Consider the following 21,344-nt stretch of genomic DNA (forward strand, 5'->3'; position numbering starts at 1 on the left):
CCGCCTTAGGCGACTGTTCGCATCTTATGCTTCACCTCTCGAATACCTCACAGAGGGACCAACTGGCAGTATGTGAAGGTAACAGCTCAGGTAAACACCCGTCCCTGGATCTGGCCAGTACCAGGGACCCCACCTGTCGACACGGGACTGTGAATTACGCGTTACCCATTCACCTATTGGGCGTCAGACGCATTGTCCGGCCTTCTGGTGCGCACAGGGAGGAACATGGAAAAAAAGGAACCTCAAATGCCGAAGCGGAGGAAAGATAGGAGAAGAGGAACGAAGAACGAAAACACAATGGAGAGACTGTTCTGATGTCAGGCAACGAAAATGTAGAACACATTTCCAAGAACATCTCAGACATGTTTTTCAAGGGAGGGTGAAAAAGTTGCAAGAAGGCAGGCAAGCAGCACTGAACGGAAAAGATGCTGTAAAACCTGGGGCCCCGTGGTAGCCAAGCCCGAACTCACCAATGAGTTGTGAGCCCCCAGCAGTGGGGGTGGCGGGTGGAGGTGGGGGTTATCTGAATTCCCATTGTAACCGTAGATATACCGCAGGTTATGGTCAATATTTCGAAGAACCACAATGCAGTGTTGATGGCAGTACCCATTACTTGAGAAATTTTATCGAGTTCCTAATGCAGTGGAACAAGTTCGCCACTATCGCTGCTTGAAATTTCTTCTAAACAAACTTGTCCAACTGCCTTTTTTTCCTTTGCTGCAAACAACAACAAAGCCACCATTCACTGACACGAATATGTTTTTAGTGGACTGCAAATATATGTTATTATTTCAGTTTCAAATGGATCCTCTAGATTGTAGGTTTGTACACTACAGACAAATGTGTGGTGCATGTTACCACGTGTCAGTATCTCTGGTCTTAGACTCCGAAAAGAAACTAAAAGTAATGAGTATATTAAAAATTAGATATGTGTTGTGTGGGGCTTCTGTGTAAAAGATGTGCCATTGTGGTTTAGAGAAATGACTGTTAGTAAGTGTCTAGTAGGCATTTAGAGCACTCATGTTCTATACGGAAGGTTACGTATCATATCGTTAATTAAAATTCATAAAGGGGTGCGATAAATGTAAAATTCGCTCACTGCAAGCGTCATGGAGAGTAGTTTGAGTTCATATTTAATCAATGTCTACGGAGGCGCCTGAAGGCAAACACTTGATTTAATATATCAAATTGTCATTGAAGGTTACCAATTATTTCAAACAAAAACAATCGCATTGAAAGTCACGAACAGCAGAGAAGTTTCTAAGCAGCGTCCGGATATGACGTCGACCATACTCGCTTTTCTGAGAGATCTACTTGTAAAAGCGTGAAGAAAATCACATGCAAATCACGAAATTTTTGATTTTTTTTTTCCACTACGACTATTCTAAAATAAGGAACAACAACCTTGAAAAGGACAGCAGACAGAAGTCACTCATATAGTCAAAACCAAATGTAGACTTCTGTGCAGTGCTCTGTCCTTTCCTCGCTCATCTTCCTTCGTGAATGTCATTTCTTACACCGGCTTAAGCTCCAATGCTATAAGTTTCATGCTAGCTCGAAAATGAACCATGTAATCCCTTGAAGGTAAGTCGCATTTAAAGTAATATGGCTGAACAGTGTGTACAGTTTATTCCCGCTTCTCTGTTCTTCTACACCGTAATGCATTCTGCGTGAAATGAGCAATACATGAGAGCCTGAACCAAAATTTCGTGCTGGAATTTGGACCGTAAGACTATAATGCCGTATATGTGCGCCCGTATCCAGCACTTACGCGTAAGACTAATACATCACAAGAGGCAGCCAGGGAGGCTTCCACAGCAACTACGAGGGCAGTTCAATAAGTAATGCAACACATTTTTTTTCTGAAACAGGGGTTGTTTTATTCAGCATTGAAATACACCAGGTTATTCCCCAATCTTTTAGCTACACAACACTATTTTTCAACGTAATCTCCATTCAATGCTACGGCCTTACGCCACCTTGAAATGAGGGCCTGTATGCCTGCACGGTACCATTCCACTGGTCGATGTCGGAGCCAACGTCGTACTGCATCAATAACTTCATCATCATCCGCGTAGTGCCTCCCACGGATTGCGTCCTTCATTGGGCCAAACATATGGAAATCCGACGGTGCGAGATCGGGGCTGTAGGGTCCATGAGGAAGAACAGTCCACTGAAGTTTTGTGAGCTCCTCTCGGGTGCGAAGATTTGTGTGAGGTCTTGCGTTGTCATGAAGGAGGAGAAGTTCGTTCAGATTTTTGTGCCTACGAACACGCTGAAGTCGTTTCTTCAATTTCTGAAGAGTAGCACAATACACTTCAGAGTTGATCGTTTGACCGTGGGGAAGGACATCGAACAGAATAACCCCTTCAGCGTCCCAGAAGACTGTAACCGTGACTTTACCGGCTGAGGGTATGGCTTTAAACTTTTTCTTGGTAGGGGAGTGGGTGTGGCGCCACTCCATCGATTGCCGTTTTGTTTCAGGTTCGAAGTGATGAACCCATGTTTCATCGCCTGTAACAATCTTTGACAAGAAATTGTCACCTTCAGCCACATGACGAGCAAGCAATTCCGCACAGATGGTTCTCCTTTGCTCTTTATGGTGTTCGGTTAGACAACGAGGGACCCAGCGGGAACAAACCTTTGAATATCCCAACTGGTGAACAATTGTGACAGCACTACCAACAGAGATGTCAAGTTGAGCACTGAGTTGTTTGATGGTGATCCGTCGATCATCTCGGACGAGTGTGTTCGCACGCTCCGCCATTGCAGGAGTCACAGCTGTGCACGGCCGGCCCGCACGTGGGAGATCAGACAGTCTTGCTTGACCTTGCGGCGATGATGACACACGCTTTGCCCAACGACTCACCGTGCTTTTGTCCACTGCCAGATCACCGTAGACATTCTGCAAGCGCCTATGAATATCTGAGATGCCCTGGTTTTCCGCCAAAAGAAACTCGATCACTGCCCGTTGTTTGCAACACACATCCGTTACAGACGCCATTTTAACAGCTCCGTACAGCGCTGCCACCTGTCGGAAGTCAATGAAACTATACGAGACGAAGCGGGAATGTTTGAAAATATTCCACAAGAAATTTCCGGTTTTTTCAACCAAAATTGGCCGAGAAAAAAAATGTGTTGCATTACTTATTGAACTGCCCTCGTACTTCGGAATTTCATTAAATCCAAAGAAGTGCTTCCAGCTTGTCACCCGTAAATCATGCAAACTGAAATTTCGGATATCAGAATTTAACTTCTTTTAAACTAAAAATTAACAATGCTTTTAATGTGTTGTATTTTATAATCATGACAAGCTTATTTTTACTACGTTATCACTGGGAATCTAAGTTTGAAACCAGCCCGACTTCATTATTTTGATCATTTGGCGTCGTTTCACAACAGCATAATGAAATATATATAGACATATTTCCTGTACTTATAATCTACGCATATGAACTTAGGTGGCGCGTGGGGTGGTCACGCGGTTTGAGGCGCCATGTCACGGATTGCGCGGCCCCTCCCGCCGGGGCTCGAGTCCTCTCTCCGGCACGGGTGTACGCGTTGTTCTTAGCATAAGTTTGTTTAAGTTGGTTTAAGTAGTGTTTAGGTCTAGAGACCTATGACCTAAACAGTTTGTCCCTTAGGAACTCACACACATTTGAAGATTTTTGAACTTAGTTATCGGTGTCCTCTTAAGTATCATATTCATATACCCACATTACGCATGGACAATGGCAGTTCCAGATTCACGTGAAACTCGCCTGGTTGTGAAAGTCGGAACGAGTAGTGGACTTCAATGAAGTATCAGCAAATGGAGTAGTATTTCATTAGTTAGCTCACTGCCCTACTACGAAAGGTAGACCATTTGACGCCCGACTCAACATGATGAATTTCATTTCAGCTACCAAAAAATGGTTCAAATGGCTCTGAGCACTATGGGACTTAACATCTATGGTCATCAGTCCCCTAGAACTTAGAACTACTTTAAACCTAACTAACCTAAGGACAGCACACAACACCCAGCCATCACGAGGCAGAGAAAATCCTGACCCCGCCGGGAATCGAACCCGGGAACCCGGGCGTGGGAAGCGAGAACGCTACCGCACGACCACGAGATGCGGGCATTTCAGCTACCGCCTGACGCTATAAAGTCGTTTTTACAATTGTTAACCTACAATTATAGAAAATCTTTAGGGTCCACGAACCCAATTGCAAGAACTGAGTGCTCATTTATTCTCACTTTCACTGCATCCCAAATTAAATGCACTGACTTCAGTTAGGAATCAAATGCCACAGGAACACAACCGTGCCAATGTACTGTGAGAGCGGTGCGCGAGTCGTGCCCCGTAGCGGCACTGCTCGCGAGAGACAAGGGCCCGGGTTCGTGCACCGGTCCCGAGAACTGAATAGCCGAGAAGCTTCGACGGAGAGTGAAAGATCTGTTCGAGAGATAAAACAGTACACTTACCTTGGTTGGCACCTTCGCGGTGAGCAGGAACAACCGGCATGGGGAAAACACCTGAAATAAAACACAAGATTAACCATTGGCAGGTGGTTTGAAGCAACACATAACAAAAGCACCCTGCAGAATGTTCACATTACTTTTACAGAACGTAATGGTGTGATTAATAAACCATTTTATACAATAGCAACTAATTAGAAGCATATGTATTTTGTCCATAATATTAAAAAGGCTACTGTATCCTCCCTCACTTGAAAAAATGATATTTCTGATATAAATTGCTGCGTCGATGATGTTCAAATGCGTTTCAGTTGCAACATCTACATATCACCACTCATATACGACACGGTATTCAGAGTGCTGTATGAAGCCAGCGTAAATCGATGGTGTTAATGGGTATTATTTTTTTAACAGCCGACTTCATAGAATTCTTACCTGAATGATACCAGCGTCAGGCATGCGATAGGAAAACAGCAAGATACTTTCCTCCTCAGTTCACGACGTATTTTATGATTTATCGACAACGAAATAAGCCCAGAACCGAAACTACTGTACTGGTAACACAAAATAAAGCAGGGCCGCGGATCACTTTTATGTCGCCTTGGTTTATCCAAGTGTGTTGGTGATGCAGAGGTTACGGCAGAATCCGAGAGAATTACTTGGAAACGTCGAACATCGACGTCGTCATACGAGACAACTAGCATGTCAAGTTTTCGAAAGTAATCGAGTTGCAATGTCTCCCGACATTTTAGGAGAGAAACTTCACTAAATGCACAGCCACTGCTGAAAATCTTATTTAAAACAAAAAGGATGTGTTAAAACATGAAGACTAAATGCGCCTGTAAACGATCAAACATGTTCGTCAGAGTCACTGCCTGCTTTCCTCAGCTTTGTCAGACAATCGCACAGGCTTATAAATCCAGTTCGTCCATCTTAAACAAACTTTTAAAGCAAAAAGCGCTGTGTTGTGCATAAAGAAAATAAAACGAGACACTGATCCCGGGACTTGAAGGAATTGTTGAAGCTTAAAACTTAAAAATTTACTACGGGGAATGTTACGCACATATCCTAATGATTACATTAACTTTGTCGGAATTGACAGTAAAACTCCTTCGAATTGAAAATGAAGACATAGTACAACCGATCTGCAATGTCTACGCATAATTACCTCCGACATCTTCTTCAACTTAGCCACTTGAAAATGTCAGTGATTTAAAGTACCACAATGTGGCCATACACATATCGTCGGTGGAAGATGCGGAAAAACTTGACTGCCTCATTTCGTCACACAGCGCAACACTAGCATGCGAAAGGTCCGTTATCTCTGACGTCTGGCGCCAAGTGACAATCCTAATTTCTCCCAAACACGTCAATAAGGCAACACGCTGTCAAACGTCTACGGCAGTGGATCTCAACTTTTCTCAGATCTTTACACCCTGACTGACATTAGCTAGACCCGCCTCACCGCACCATTATCAACTTTACCGCCAAACTAAACACCAGAAATTGCAAAAAAGTATTAGAAGTTGGATTTTTAAAATGACGAAAGATAAATGTTATTTACTTTTTGTAGGTGTTTTGTAGAGCGTTGAACCAATTCTCAGTCCAGAGGGAATACCATCTAATTCACGACCCACACTGAGGGCAAACATTTATTACAAAACATGCTTCCTGAATATCTCTTGTCTCCCTAGCGACACTTGCATTACCCCCACACCTTGGATTCCCATTTAAAATCAACCTAGTTACTATTTGTAAATCATTTGATTGTAGAAATAGTATAAATTGGATAACTGCCACTGCTTTAATTCTGATTTCTGCCACTAATATAATAATAATAATCCCCGTGGGGGCCCGGGAAAAGAATAGGCCTCCGGTATGTTCTGCCAGTCGTAAAAGGCGACGAAAAGAACAAACCACTAATAGGGCTAACCCCCCTTTTAGTGTGATTAGTTGGTTCAGGGTAGAACTAAAGAAGCCTCGGACAAGCGCCGTCATGGTCGGGGACGACGCTTGAACCCTATGCCCGCCCACAATAGTAACGACGCTGCTAGCCAACTGGAAAATGATTTAAATCCAAATAGAGGTGTTTTGCAGGATATGCTTCCTGCAACCACCCTAGAAGGAAACAAAGACAGAGGATGAGATGGTCAGATGAAGTTAATCGACACCTCATGTTCTGTTATTACCCAGCAACAAACTTAGGAACCAACAAAACTGGATACAGATCACAAGTATACACAACATTTATTACCAGATACCCAGAATTAAAATTTTTAACAGAACAACGACTAGCTGATCAGGTCCGTGTAATAATTAAAAATAACAGGATACCCCAGTCAGAATTAGAAAACATCAAACAACAAGTACAACAAATACTGGAACAAAATAATGTGCAATCAGAAGAAGAAGAAGAAAATACAGTAATGGACTCAAACATCCCAGAGCAAACAAACAAATACCAACACACATCAATTAAACAATCAGAGGAAAACGAAATCTTAAGACAGCCACCAGAACAAGCACAAATAGAACACGAAGTGACACACGTGTTAGATATAGAAGAGAAATTTCAGCTGACATATATAGAATACAAAGACACAAATACAGACATTAGACCATTCTTGCATAGACCGCCAAATAACCCACAAGTCGAAACAACAACAAAAACTATCAACACAATCATACACAACAAAATAAATGAAAACACAACTATGGAAGAGTTAAAACTACTGGTTTATATAGGAGCACTCACTACATACATACATACTAGGCAGAGATCAGAACCAACCAACACACAGAAGAAACCCACAAAACCAGCATGGCAACACAGGCTACAGATCAGAATAGAAAAACTGAGAAGACATCGGACAGCTAACACAATTTATAAGAAATGAAATGTCAGAAAAAAACGAAAAAGGTTAGGTAAAATCTCACAACAAGAAGCGATAGAGCAATTATATGAAAAGAAGCAGAAATTACAAGCATTGGCCAAACGACTTAGAAGATACAAAAAAAGTGAAAATAGAAGGAAACAAAACCAAACATTCAACACAAACCAAAAGAAATTTTACCAGACAATAGATAACACACACATTAAAATAGACAATCGACCAAGCATAACAGACATGGAACACTTCTGGAGCAACATATGGTCAAACCCGGTACAACATAACAGGCATGCACGGTGGATACAAGCAGAAACAGACACATACAAGATGATACCGCGGATGCCTGAAGTGATAATTTTGCAACATGAAGTCACCCAAGCAATTAATTCTACTCACAATTGGAAAGCCCCTGGAAAAGATAAAATAGCAAATTTCTGTCTAAAGAAGTTCACCTCAACACATTCACATCTAACTAAATTATTTAAGTTACATTGCAGACCCATACACATTCCCTGATACACATGGAATAACGTATCTGAAACCTAAAGATCAAGCAGACACAGCAAACCCAGCTAAATATCGCCCCATAACATGCCTACCAACAATACACAAAATATTAACTTCAGTCATTACACAGAAATTAATAACACATACAACACAGAACAAAATTATAAATGAAGAACAAAAAGCTGTTGCAAAGGAGCACGAGGATGTAAAGAGCAACTGATAATAGATGCAGATGTGACATATCAAGCTAAAACTAAACAAAGGTCGCTGCACTACGCATACATTGATTACCAAAAAGCTTTTGATAGTGTACCCCACTCATGGTTACTACAAATATTGGAAATATACAAAGTAGATCCTAAATTGATACAGTTCCTAAACATAGTAATGAAAAATTGGAGAACTACACTTAATATCCAAACAAATTCAAATAATATCACATCACAGCCAATACAGATTAAGCGTGGAATATACCAAGGAGACTCATTAAGTCCTTTCTGGTTCTGCCTTGCTCTGAACCCAGTATCCAACATGCTAAATAATACGAATTATGGATACAATATTACTGGAACATACCCACACAAAATCACACATTTGCTATACATGGATGATCTAAAAATACTGGCAGCAACAAAACAACAACTCAACCAATTACTAAAGATAACAGAAGTATTCAGCAATGATATACATATGGCTTTTGGAACAGACAAATGTAAGAAAAATAGCATAGTCAAGGGAAAACACACTAAACAAGAAGATTACATATTGGATAAACACAGCGAATGCATAGAAGCGATGGAAAAAACAGATGCCTGTAAATATCTAGGATAAAGACAAAAAATAGGAACAGATAATACAAATATTAAAGAAGAACTAAAAGAAAAATATAGACAAAGACTAAAAAAAATACTGAAAACAGAATTGACAGCAAGAAACAAGACAAAAGCTATAAATACTTATGCTATACCAATATTGACCTACTCATTTGGAGTAGTGAAATGGAGTGACACAGACCTAGAAGCACTCAATACACTTACACGATCACAATGCCACAAATATAGAATACATCACATACATTCAGCAACAGAAAGATTCACATTAAGCAGAAAGGAAGGAGGAAGGGGATTTATCGACATAAAAAACCTACATTATGGACAGGTAAACAATTTAAGAAAATTCTTTCTAGAACGAGCAGAAACTAGCAAAATACACAATCACTCATATAAATACATCGGCTACACCACTGCAATTTCATAACTACTTCTACAACCCTTCAGATCACATAACATCAACAGATACGAAGAAAGTAAATTGGAAAAAGAAAACACTACATGGAAAGCACCCGTATCATCTAACACAGCCACACATCGATCAAGACGCATCCAACACAGGGGTAAGAAAAGGCAATATATACAGTGAGACAGAAGGATTCATTATTGCAATACAGGATCAAACAATAAACACCAGATATTACAGCAAGCATATTATTAAAGATTCCAATACCACAACAGATAAATGCAGACTTTGCAAACAACAAATAGAAACAGTAGATCACATCACAAGCGGATGTACAATACTAGCAAATACAGAATACCCCAGAAGACATGACAATGTAGCAAAAATAATACATCAACAACTTGCCATACAACATAAACTAATAAAACAACACGTTCCCACATACAAGTACACACCACAAAATGTACTGGAGAATGATGAATACAAATTATACTGGAACAGAACGATTATAACAGATAAAACAACACCACATAACAAACCTGACATCATACTCACCAATAAAAAGAAGAAATTAACACAACTAATCGAAATATCCATACCCAATACAACAAATATGCAAAAGAAAACAGGAGAAAAAATTGAAAAATACATCCAACTGGCTGAGGAAGTCAAGGACATGTGGCATCAGGATAATGTTGACATTATACCAATTATACTATCAACTACAGGAGTCATACCACACAATATCCACCAGTACATCAATGCAATACAGCTACATCCATACTTATACATACAACTACAGAAATCCGTAATTATTGATACATGTTCAATTACCCGAAAGTTCCTAAATGCAATATCACATATACCGTACAGTTAAAAGGAAGTCACGCTTGATCAAGGTCCGCGACATTTTCCACTTTTGACCAGACATAACGTCTGAGAGAAGAAAGAATAATAATAATATTCTCCAGGCTTTCAGCAATGTAGTGGCTGCTACATAGTCACTATTCTGCTGTGCTGTCAATCACTTCGTTTATCTGTTGCGAGGTGAATAATGAAGCAATTTCTGGTCCACTGAAGGAACTAACAACAACTTCTTCATGAGAAATTTAAGCATCTAAATCTCAATTTTACTTTAAACAATGTATATGTGTAGTAGGTGCAGGACCAATGAAGATATTGTTCACATATTTGTTTCACAAGCTGTAACCTCCACAATGTGTCACACGTAATGCTAGTATTTCACAAAAAAGTGTAATTATTGGTAACTTCTGTAATTAATATTACAACACTGCGAAATATTAATACTGACAATATTTTAAAAATAACTCAGTTTCGTGACCGGAACACAACCGAACTCTGTTTTTTACCCCTCCTCAGAACATTTCATTTTGCCCCTCAGGTGGTAATGACCCCCATGTTGGGAACCAGTGTTCTATGGGAACCATTTAAGGGCGATGCCGACAGAGACATTGAAAATTCCCCCGGTAGTCGCAAGAGATACGCCTAGGAATCGCGACAAAAGTAGAATCGATTAATTTGGGGACGGTAACCACACTACAAATAGGTACTCTAGTAACCACACTACAAGTAGTAACTCGGTTGATTTTAAATGGGAATCCAAGGTGTGGGGGTAATGCAAGGGATCACAAATTTAGCATTGGAGGGCAGCGTGGAGGGTAAAAATCGTAGAGGCAGACCAAGAGATGAATACACTAAGCAGATTCAGAAGGATGTAGGTTGCAGTAGGTACTGGGAGATGATGAAGCTTGCACAGGATAGAGGAGCATGGAGAGCTGCATCAAAGCAGTCTCAGGACTGAAGACCACAACAACAACCACACTATTTTACAACACGTCATGGCACTCTGTATTTAAGAGTTCCTAAAAGAATATCGTTTAGCGAGAAAATAAACATGTCGCATGTTAACGAATAGCAATAGATTTTCGTTTATGGACGACGACGCTCTCTCATTGCAAGGGAAACGAGCTAAGGTCCAATCTGTTACTTCGCAAATTATGCCTGACGTATGAACGTTTATTTATCGTATGGCAATACAAACATTACAAAACTATTATGCAACAAAATTTAGGAACAGCTCTCAGCATAAAACAACATAAATGACAACAGTTATACATGCATATCATGGTCTTTTATGTATTTTACATCACTCGCCGTTGTCAGGAAATCTTCGAAAGGACTGTTGTATGCACGTGAGGGAGATGCTGGTACAACATGAGCAACTGTCTGCATTCTGACGTTCCGCACCACACTCACACGATGAAGAAGATTTACTTCACTAGTAGAGTGTGTCTGCACATCTCCCAGGGGCCGTTCGAGTGTGGTTCAGGGTAGTCCAAACTGCCCGAGGATGGTCGAATCCAGGGGATTTCTTCTGGATGCAAGGCAGCTTCAGGCATTGTGGAGAACAGTTTTGTTGCCAGCAGCTTTTCTATCATCAATGGTACAGAATTCAGTTTTAACGAGAGTCCTGGCTGTGGTGACAGTGGAATGTCTTGATCTTAGTCTTTTTCGCTCCGAAGGGACTATGTCGCCCATTATTGGGAGGCCGGTGTTACTAGCAATCTTCTGATATTCACGCAGTAGCGCGCTCTTCCATCTGATATCAGGTGGAGTATTGCGGCTCAGGACAGGTAGCTATTATGTGGGAGTAGATCGTATAAACCCACTAACATTGCGTATAGACACGTTAAGTTGTACGTCTATCTTTTTTACCTTTGGACTATTGAACCAGGCAGGCTGGGTATACCAATCCGAATGCCGGTACCCGGAGTGTGTCTGCTGACAATCCCCAACGAGAACCACTGAGTTTATGGAGGATGTTGTTTCTGATTTTGAGCTTAGCAGATGTTCGTGTCACGTTCTCCTTAGAAGAGAGTATCCTAACCAACGTGATCCCCAGGTATTTTGCATGCATGTTATGATGAAGTTTGTCTCCTAAAAAATATACATCGAAGGTTGTCTGTGCCAATCTATTGGACATAAAACTCCTGTTTTATTTGAGTTTGATTGTAACCTTCATTTACTGAACTAGTGGCTAAAAATGTATAGATCAAAAGTCAGGATATCTTCAGTTGGTTCAAAGCTTTTGCGCTGGATAGCTGTTGTCCGGTCGACTCCATAGCCAAACTTTCTGGACAGTTTACTTTTAGTACGCTTGTGATGAATTGGGCAGGCACGCGTACAGTTTCAGGAACACTTCCAAGTTCCACATTATTCCTTACAACAAGACATATTCGCACACGTCTAAGGGACCAACGTCGGCTGTTGGTGTCCAAAGGACATACTTTACGTGATGATACTCTTCAACCGAGAAGAGGCAGTCGGTAGTTCCGGAGTGCTTGTCATTTGAAGGTGGTGGAAGGCCTGTACTTTTTCCGGTCGATGTCCAGAAGGTTAAATACGAACTATGCGTGGTATTCTTGTTGTCTGGCCGATTCTAACAGTAACCTCGACACCCGTTAAAATTTTCGTTCTAGGATCAACGGAGGCGCTTCATTTGCAAGTCTTCAGAAGTCAAGCCCAAGAGATATGGCTGAAGCAAATAATGGGCGGAAATAAAGTAATTAGATAAACAATTTACTCTCTACATCAACAACTGAATATCATACTAGGAGCACCCTTCAACATTCTACAGACGCTCTACTGAGATGCAACACTGACATTGTTTTAAAATTTTGTCATTTGGTATTGTTAAAACAACGGCAGCTCATGATCTGACGAAGTTCTTTGCTTACAGCGAACGTTTAAAGGAATCGTCTTGTAAATATATATATATATATATATATATATACTCCTGGAAATGGAAAAAAGAACACATTGACACCGGTGTGTCAGACCCACCATACTTGCTCCGGACACTGCGAGAGGGCTGTACAAGCAATGATCACACGCACGGCACAGCGGACACACCAGGAACCGCGGTGTTGGCCGTCGAATGGCGCTAGCTGCGCAGCATTTGTGCACCGCCGCCGTCAGTGTCAGCCAGTTTGCCGTGGCATACGGAGCTCCATCGCAATCTTTAACACTGGTAGCATGCCGCGGCAGCGTGGACGTGAACCGTATGTGCAGTTGACGGACTTTGAGCGAGGGCGTATGGTGGGCATGCGGGAGGCCGGGTGGACGTACCGCCGAATTGCTCAACACGTGGGGCGTGAGGTCTCCACAGTACATCGATGTTGTCGCCAGTAGTCGGCGGAAGGTGCACGTGCCCGTCGACCTGGGACCGGACCGTAGCGACGCACGGATGCACGCCAAGACCGTAGGATCCTACGCAGTGCCGTAGGGGACCGCACCGCCAATTCCCAGCAAATTAGGGGCACTGTTGCTCCTGGGGTATCGGCGAGGACCATTCGCAACCGTCTCCATTAAGCTGGGCTACGGTCCCGCACACCGTTAGGCCGTCTTCCGCTCACGCCCCAACATCGTGCAGCCCGCCTCCAGTGGTGTCGCGACAGGCGTGAATGGAGTGACGAATGGAGACGTGTCGTCTTCAGCGATGAGAGTCGCTTCTGCCTTGGTGCCAATGATGGTCGTATGCGTGTTTGGCGCCTTGCAGGTGAGCGCCACAATCAGGACTGCATACGACCGAGGCCCACAGGGCCAACACCCGGCATCATGGTGTGGGGAGCGATCTCCTACACTGGCCGTACACCACTGGTGATCGCCGAGGGGACACTGAATAGTGCACGGTACATCCAAACTGTCATCGAACCCATCGTTCTACCATTCCTAGACCGGCAAAGGAACTTGCTGTTCCAACAGGACAATGCACGTCCGCATGTATCCCGTGCCACCCAACGTGCTCTAGAAGGTGTAAGTCAACTACCCTCGCCAGCAAGATCTCCGGATCTGTCCCCCATTGAGCATGTTTGGGACTGGATGAAGCGTCGTCTCACGCGGTCTGCACGTCCAGCACGAACGCTGGTCCAACTGAGGCGCCAGGTAGAAATGGCATGGCAAGCCGTTCCACAGGACTACATCCAGCATCTCTACGATCGTCTCCATGGGAGAATAGCAGCCTGCATTGCTGCGAAAGGTGGATATACACTGTACTAGTGCCGACATTGTGCATGCTCTGTTGCCTGTGTCTATGTGCCTGTGGTTCTGTCAGTGTGATCATGTGATGTATCTGACCCCCGGAATGTGTCAATAAAGTTTCCCCTTCCTGGGACAATGAATTCACGGTGTTCTTATTTCGATTTCCAGGAGTATATATATATATATATATATATATATATATATATATATATATATATATAATCACGTGATGGTTATCAATGGATTTTTAAAATGATTTCCATAAAGGCCTAATTGATCAACTTCAGAAGTGACTTAAACATACTGCTTCGCAGTATCTCATCGTGGTCGTACTTCCGTCAGCGAAGACTTTCGTGAAGGCCTACCAAAACCGTTTGTTGTTTCACGCAAAAAAAGCAGCATTTCATTTATGCCGTGAGCAACATGATTGAAGAGGATCGGCACGTGACGTGGTATCGAACACTGTGGCACATTCGATTTTGCACCAACACTTAGCTGTTAGAAAGATCTGTTCCTGACGGATTACGCACAATTTTACGACGCTCGAGAACAGAGTCGTGCTCGAATACTTCGACCGATGAAAAGCAAAATCCGAGTACAACACCGTAACACGACTCTTAAATCATACCAGTACAAGCCGGAAACAGAGCAGTAATCTGCTACCTGGGTGTTCGATGAGAGAAAGAAAGCAACTTGCGATGTACTTCCAAGAGTACGAACGCCTGCTTCTTTGGCTACACTGTACCCGTCGTGATCTCTGCTTCAGAAGATCGAAGCAAGCTTACAACAACTAGGACCCAACCCATCAGTTTATCTTTAGTTTCTACTAGGACTTCATGGACATCGACTTGACGAGACACAAAAAAGTGCTGCAATTGATCTGTCGTAGCAAAGGACCATCCCAAAACCCCACTCTGCTCCAACGTCGAGTCTACGTGTTGCTCACATCTCACGGATGGAAGTGTGTTGCACTGTCGCCTTCCGATAGACGAAGACTTTACGCGCTTGGTAGTCGTATCATACCAATCCAGGCGTCTTTTAACTTAGTTTCCGTGGGGGCATCGTGTGATCAAAGTCTAAAACAGGTCCCTTTCTTTCGTTCTCGACGACTGCGTGTGCATTATTTCCAATAGTGGCCATCCCTCCTCTCGATTCGTCTTCTCAACACTTTCCAACCCCATCGTCTCAATTTCGTGGTGAACAAGGGCTTAAAATTCTGAATCACAGAGAGGTTACAGCTGTGAATTGCTGTTACAATGGATACGGATTCACATCGTTCAGGCTCAACACACACTCGTTGACGCCTTTTTGTTGGACCCGTAAGGCACAGGAAATGGTCTGATACCCTTGTAACATTTGCGATTGGTAGATTTCATTATTCACTGCTGGCGACAGAGTTTTTGATTCTTTGACATGTCTACCGCTCCTCACGGAATTTTTCACCCATCTCGATTAGGCGCACAGTTCGGGGGTGGGACACACACACACACACACACACACACACACACACACACACACACACACACGACAACGTGTTTTAGTCTGTACTGATTACATCGCGAGGCATGTAATTCGCTACCAGACTATCCGGTTCGTCTTTCCACAAGGGAACGAACACAACAACACCAATTTCACCATAAATTTTCTTACAAGCAGTGCCACGCTGTTTTCAAAGTTAGTCTATCATCCCTCTCCAGTGAACCATACAAAACTCAAGCACCGGGTGACTAAGTTTCTTCATTAAGTATGTAACCTGCAACAGGAATGTTTGGCCGCCTACATTGCCCAACACGATACGGGAGGTCACTTAGCTCCCTCCAGATGTTCAGTAGTGATATATTTCTCATTCGTGATGTCGATAGCCTGGTTTTGTTATAACTTCCATCGAAATATATGCAGATAAATATTTTGCATCAGCACACCTGATAATGGCAACATCGTACTGTTCCCTTTGGACACCGATATCCGGCCGTATACACGTGAATTACTTCCTGCGGGAGAAACTGAGGAGTAACAATAAATACTGTTACCGGAGCATCCTAAAGCTACGTTTTCCTAGGTGCGGAAATTCATCGCAGCGTGCTGAACAATACAATTTTGTCTTTCGTTGTCCGATGCAGGCCGCAGAACGCTGCGAGCAAAGTTTTCCTAGACGCGGCGCATGTTAAAAGGCAAACAATGAAAGTGGAATTTTTGTAATTTGACAAATGTACTAGACTTCAGACACCTTTTTTAAGCCGATGAAAATTTTGTGCTACTGAAATAGAGAAATATTTTAAGCTTTTAAGAAAATTAATTTTTCGCGCTAATAAATATTTATCACGCCGTATCTCCTAAACTGTGTCGTACAACAACGTTATGCTATAGTAGCCTTCAGTAGCATGTGTCGATAACGTGTGCAGACTTTCTGACCAATAGCGTCACTAACAGTGAACTAATAAATTAAAATCTCACGTACTACGCGGGATTTATACAAAATCAACTTTTTCTGTAGGGGGAGAAAGCGAGAGGAAGTTTTGGAAACGTTTTGTTTTTACAGCTGCTGGAGGGTCTGTGGGTGCTACTTTTTCCCTAGACGACATCAGTATTGTATGGTTGATTGGTGCGACCCGAGTTCCAGCGTGCCGCGAGGAACTTTTTGCTATTATAAGCGCGGGGATCAGGGGGGAGTGGTGGCAGTAGCGGAGGCATGAAAGGCAAAACATGCAGCGCAGTGCTCGATCTAAAAAGAAAAACTGGCACTCAGGGAAGAGGACGACGACTGTATATTATTGGGAAGGGCACTAAAGAAGGGCGAATCACTTAAATAAATGTGCTTACATCGTCAAGAAGGAGAGAATACCTTTTCAGTAACAAAACATTTGCTCGGATATGCGGAGGAATACCAGTTCCCATTGCCTTATAACGCCGGCGTATCAGGACATCAGCCCAACATTGGCAGAGTCGGCGGTTTGGCCAATGCTGAGAGATTCACTGTGAGCAGCAAATTCACTGATTATTTCAAGGGCCCGAATTTTTATCGTCGCACAATATTTATCACGATAACAACTCATTATAAGTATGGATAAACGCTCAGTACAAATATAATCACAATTGCGTTACATTGGACATAATAAAGACACATTTCTTCTTGACTGTTTCATTCATTTTTCTTCCGATTTATCGGATACCAGCTCGGTAAGCTGCTCATACTCTGAGGCAGAGAAGCGGTCAGCCGTCATTTCTGGTGAATGTATCAACAATTAAGTCGGACGAATCAGCTTATTTCGTGCTTCGGTGCGCGTGAAACAAATGCTGAAGTTGTCGCCTAGCTGGTTCCTCATTCATCTGGCTTCCCTCACTCCTCCATCCCAACAAATCGCTGCGACTTCTGCCCAGGCACGCAAGCGCTTCCCCAGGTAGAGCCCGCGGCGGCGCTGCGGCGTCCGCGTCCCAGGGAAACGGTCTGGCGAGGCCGCGCTGCGCGAGTGAGGAGCGCGCTCTCTCACACGTTTTACGCAGCACGCTGCGTGAAATTCCCATAGTCAAGCAACCGTAGTTTACGCGTCAGGCAGTTGGTGGAGCACCACTATAGGCAAACACTCCGCAAAAATAAAGAGGCGTTGCAATTTTGTCGGTGGAAGTGCACGCGTCCGAATTCTGCAGAAGAATGAAGGTACAACTGTTGCAAAATGGTTCAAATGGCTCTGAGTACTATGGGACTTAACATCTGAGGTCATCAGTCCCCTAGAAGTTACAACTACTTAAACCTAACTAACCTAAGGACGTCACACACATGCATGCCCGAGGCAGGATTCGAACCTGCGACCGTAGCGGTCGCGCGGTTCCAGACTGAAGTGCCTAGAACCACTCGGCCACAACGGCCGGCTCCAACTGATGCAGTAAAATTAAGTGTGTCGTTGGGTGCAACGATTCGCAAACGGAACACATAATGCCAGTGGCAAACAGCGAAGTAGTAAACGAGCAGGAGTGTGCGGATCGGCATAGTAGGACTGCGGAGTCAGCCAACAGGTCTGTCTGTGTTGCAGGTGCTGCGGCCTTTGACATGGACCACGGATATGCATTAACTATTACTGCCGAAGACCTCGTCATGAGGAATCCCTGGTTATCACGGCGGCTGTCCGATTATCACATGTGCAAAGGCATACAATTACTCACGAACACTTGGGTGTTCTTTCACCCAATTCAAACAGGAGGGGGAGGAAGATATTAGTGTTAGACCTCCCGTCAACAACGAGGTCATTACGGACGGAGTACAAGCTCGGGTTAGGGGAGGACGGAGAAGGAAATTGTGGTGGTGGTGGTTAGTGTTTAACGTCCCGTCGACAACGAGGTCATCAGAGACGGAGCGCAAGCTCGGGTTAGGGAAGGATTGGGAAGGAAATCGGCCGTGCCCTTTCAAAGGAACCATCCCGGCATTTGCCTGAAACGATTTAGGGAAATCACGGAAAACCTAAATCAGGATGGCCGGAGACGGGATTGAACCGTCGTCCTCCCGAATGCGACTCCAGTGTGCTAACCACTGCGCCACCTCGCTCGGTGGAGAAGGAAAGCGGCCGTGTCGTTTCGAAGGAACCATCCAGCATTTGTCTTACGCGATTTAGGTAAATGACGGAAAACCTAAATCAGGATGGCCGCACGCGGGTTTGAACCGTCGTCCTTCCAAATGCGAGTCCAATGTGCTAAACACTGCGCTACCCCGATCGGTAATTCAAACAGGATACGAGTACTAAGTGAAAGATTAAGAATCAGAGATTAACGGAAAATAAATTGACTCGAGGCACCCATAGGCGCTAGCAAAGAAAAATTTAACGACACAGACGACCGCTGGGACTCTCATGCTAACGATCCTTTGCAACGCCTTAATACTGAAGCGCCAGAGAAACAGATATAGGCATGCGTATTCAAATACAGAGATATGTAAACAGGCAGAATACGGTACTGGGGTCAGCAATGCCTATATAAGAAAACAGGTATCTGCCGCAGTTGTTAGATCGCTTACTGCTGTTACAATGGCAGGTTATCAAGATTTAAGTGAGTTTGAACATGGTATTACAGTCGGCGCACAAGATATGAGACACAACATCTCCCAGATAGCGATGAAGTGGGTGTTTTCCCGCACGACCATTTCACGAGTGTACCGTGAAACATCAAATCTCAGACATCGCTGCGGCAGACATCGCTGCGGCAGACATCGCTGCGGCAGACATCGCTGCGGCAGACATCGCTGCGGCAGACATCGCTGCGGCAGACATCGCTGCGGCAGACATCGCTGCGGCAGACATCGCTGCGGCAGACATCGCTGCGGCAGACATCGCTGCGGCAGACATCGCTGCGGCAGACATCGCTGCGGCAGACATCGCTGCGGCAGACATCGCTGCGGCAGACATCGCTGCGGCAGACATCGCTGCGGCAGACATCGCTGCGGCAGACATCGCTGCGGCAGACATCGCTGCGGCAGACATCGCTGCGGCAGACATCGCTGCGGCAGACATCGCTGCGGCAGACATCGCTGCGGCCAGATAAAGATCCTGTAAGAACGGGAACAACGACGACTGAAGAGAATCGTTCAACGTGACAGAAGTGTAACCCTTCCGCAAAGTGCTGCAGATTTCAATTCTAGGCCATCAACAAATGTCAGCGTGCGAACCATTCTCCGAACTATCATCGATATGGGCTTTCGGAGCCAAAGGCCGCTCGTGTAACAACCTTGAGGACTCCACGACACAAAGCTTTTTACATTGGACTGTTGATGACCGGAAACATGTTTCCTGGTCGGAAGAGTCTCGTTTCAAATTGTATCGAGCGGATGGACGTGTACGGATATGGTGACAGCATCACGAATACATGGACCCTGCATGTCAGCAGGGGCCTGTGCAAGCTGGTGAAGGCGCTGTAATGGCGTAGGGCGCGTACATTTGAATTGATATGGGGCCCCTAATACGCATAGATACGACTGACAGGTAACACCTACGTAAGTATCCGTCTGATCACCTGCATCCATTCTTGTCCATTGTGCATTCCGACGGACTTGGCAATTCCAGCAGGTCAATGCGGCACCCCACTCGTCCAGAATTGCTACAGAGTGGCTCTAGGAAGTCTGTTCTGAATTTAAACACTTCCGCTGGCCACCAAATTCCCCAGACATGAACATTATTGAGCATATCTGTGATGCCATGCAACGTGCTGTTCAGAAGACCTCTCCACACCGTCGTACTCTAACGGATTTATGGACAGCCCTGCAGGATTCATGGTGTCAGTTCCCTCCAGCACTAGTTCAGACATTAGTCGAGTCCATGCCACGTCGGGTTGCGGCACATTTGCCTGCTCGCGGGGGCGCTACACGATATTAGGCAGGTGAGATGCTGGTAAGGCAGTTGAAGAAGGCTCGGGACTTGTTTTACGAGGACTACGCCACACACACACACACACACACACACACACACACACACGTCGCGCCACTGGGCACGGAAGTCGGAACTGGCGGCTGCATGCTGCGTGACAAACTCGCTACACGCGGCAGATCCCACGTCAGCAAGCAGCCAGCTTATCAGAGCCCTGTGGCCGCGGTACAGAGCATGTAGAAGCTGACAACAGTTTACAATACGCAGCCGATAAACCTGACAACTCGCATCAACGGAACGTTACGTTCCAAACTGGCTACAGACTTACGTCATTTATCAGCATGTAGCATTTGCTGAATGCGATACTATACTTTAATAAACATTAAACAACACGTAAAAATAAACTAAAACTTTCCACTTGAACATGACAGCTATTTCTGAAGAACTTTGATGCTTTGTAGTGTTATCTGTCAGAGAAGGGAAGCGAATTATTGTTTGTGGGAATTTCAATGTATATTTTCTGAAAGACTTTGAAGTATTACTTGGTGCTTTCAAGTTGACGTCAGTTATTGATTTTCCGATACGGGTGGTACAGGAATGCAGCACAATGATGGATAATGTTTTTATAGCCTACGACAAATTTAATCAAATAAAAACTTTTCCCGTTAAGAATGGTCTGTCTGATCACGATGCACAGATACTTACAGTATATGACATAGCTCCATACAGTAAAGCAAAACTGTCCTCCAAAATACTGCGTTCAATTAACGATTTAACAATCGAAAATTTAGGGAAAGCTTGCATCAGTTAGACTGGGATGAGGTGTACAGTGAACCTGATACT

The 21,344-nt window shown here is 43.9% G+C and overlaps 1 protein-coding gene across 1 annotated transcript in view; it reads right to left on the minus strand.

Moving 5' to 3' along the window:
- Nucleotides 1–21,344, minus strand: part of LOC126176014 (F-actin-uncapping protein LRRC16A) — a 573,185-nt gene that overhangs the window by 363,546 nt on the left and 188,295 nt on the right. Inside the window, exon 3 of the mRNA XM_049923133.1 lies at nucleotides 4,469–4,519. Within this exon, the coding sequence (XP_049779090.1) occupies nucleotides 4,469–4,519 (51 nt within the window). The remainder of the gene's footprint in view (nucleotides 1–4,468; nucleotides 4,520–21,344) is intronic.

This window comes from Schistocerca cancellata, chromosome 3 (assembly GCF_023864275.1).
Source record: "Schistocerca cancellata isolate TAMUIC-IGC-003103 chromosome 3, iqSchCanc2.1, whole genome shotgun sequence".
NCBI classification, from domain to species: Eukaryota; Metazoa; Arthropoda; class Insecta; order Orthoptera; family Acrididae; genus Schistocerca; species Schistocerca cancellata.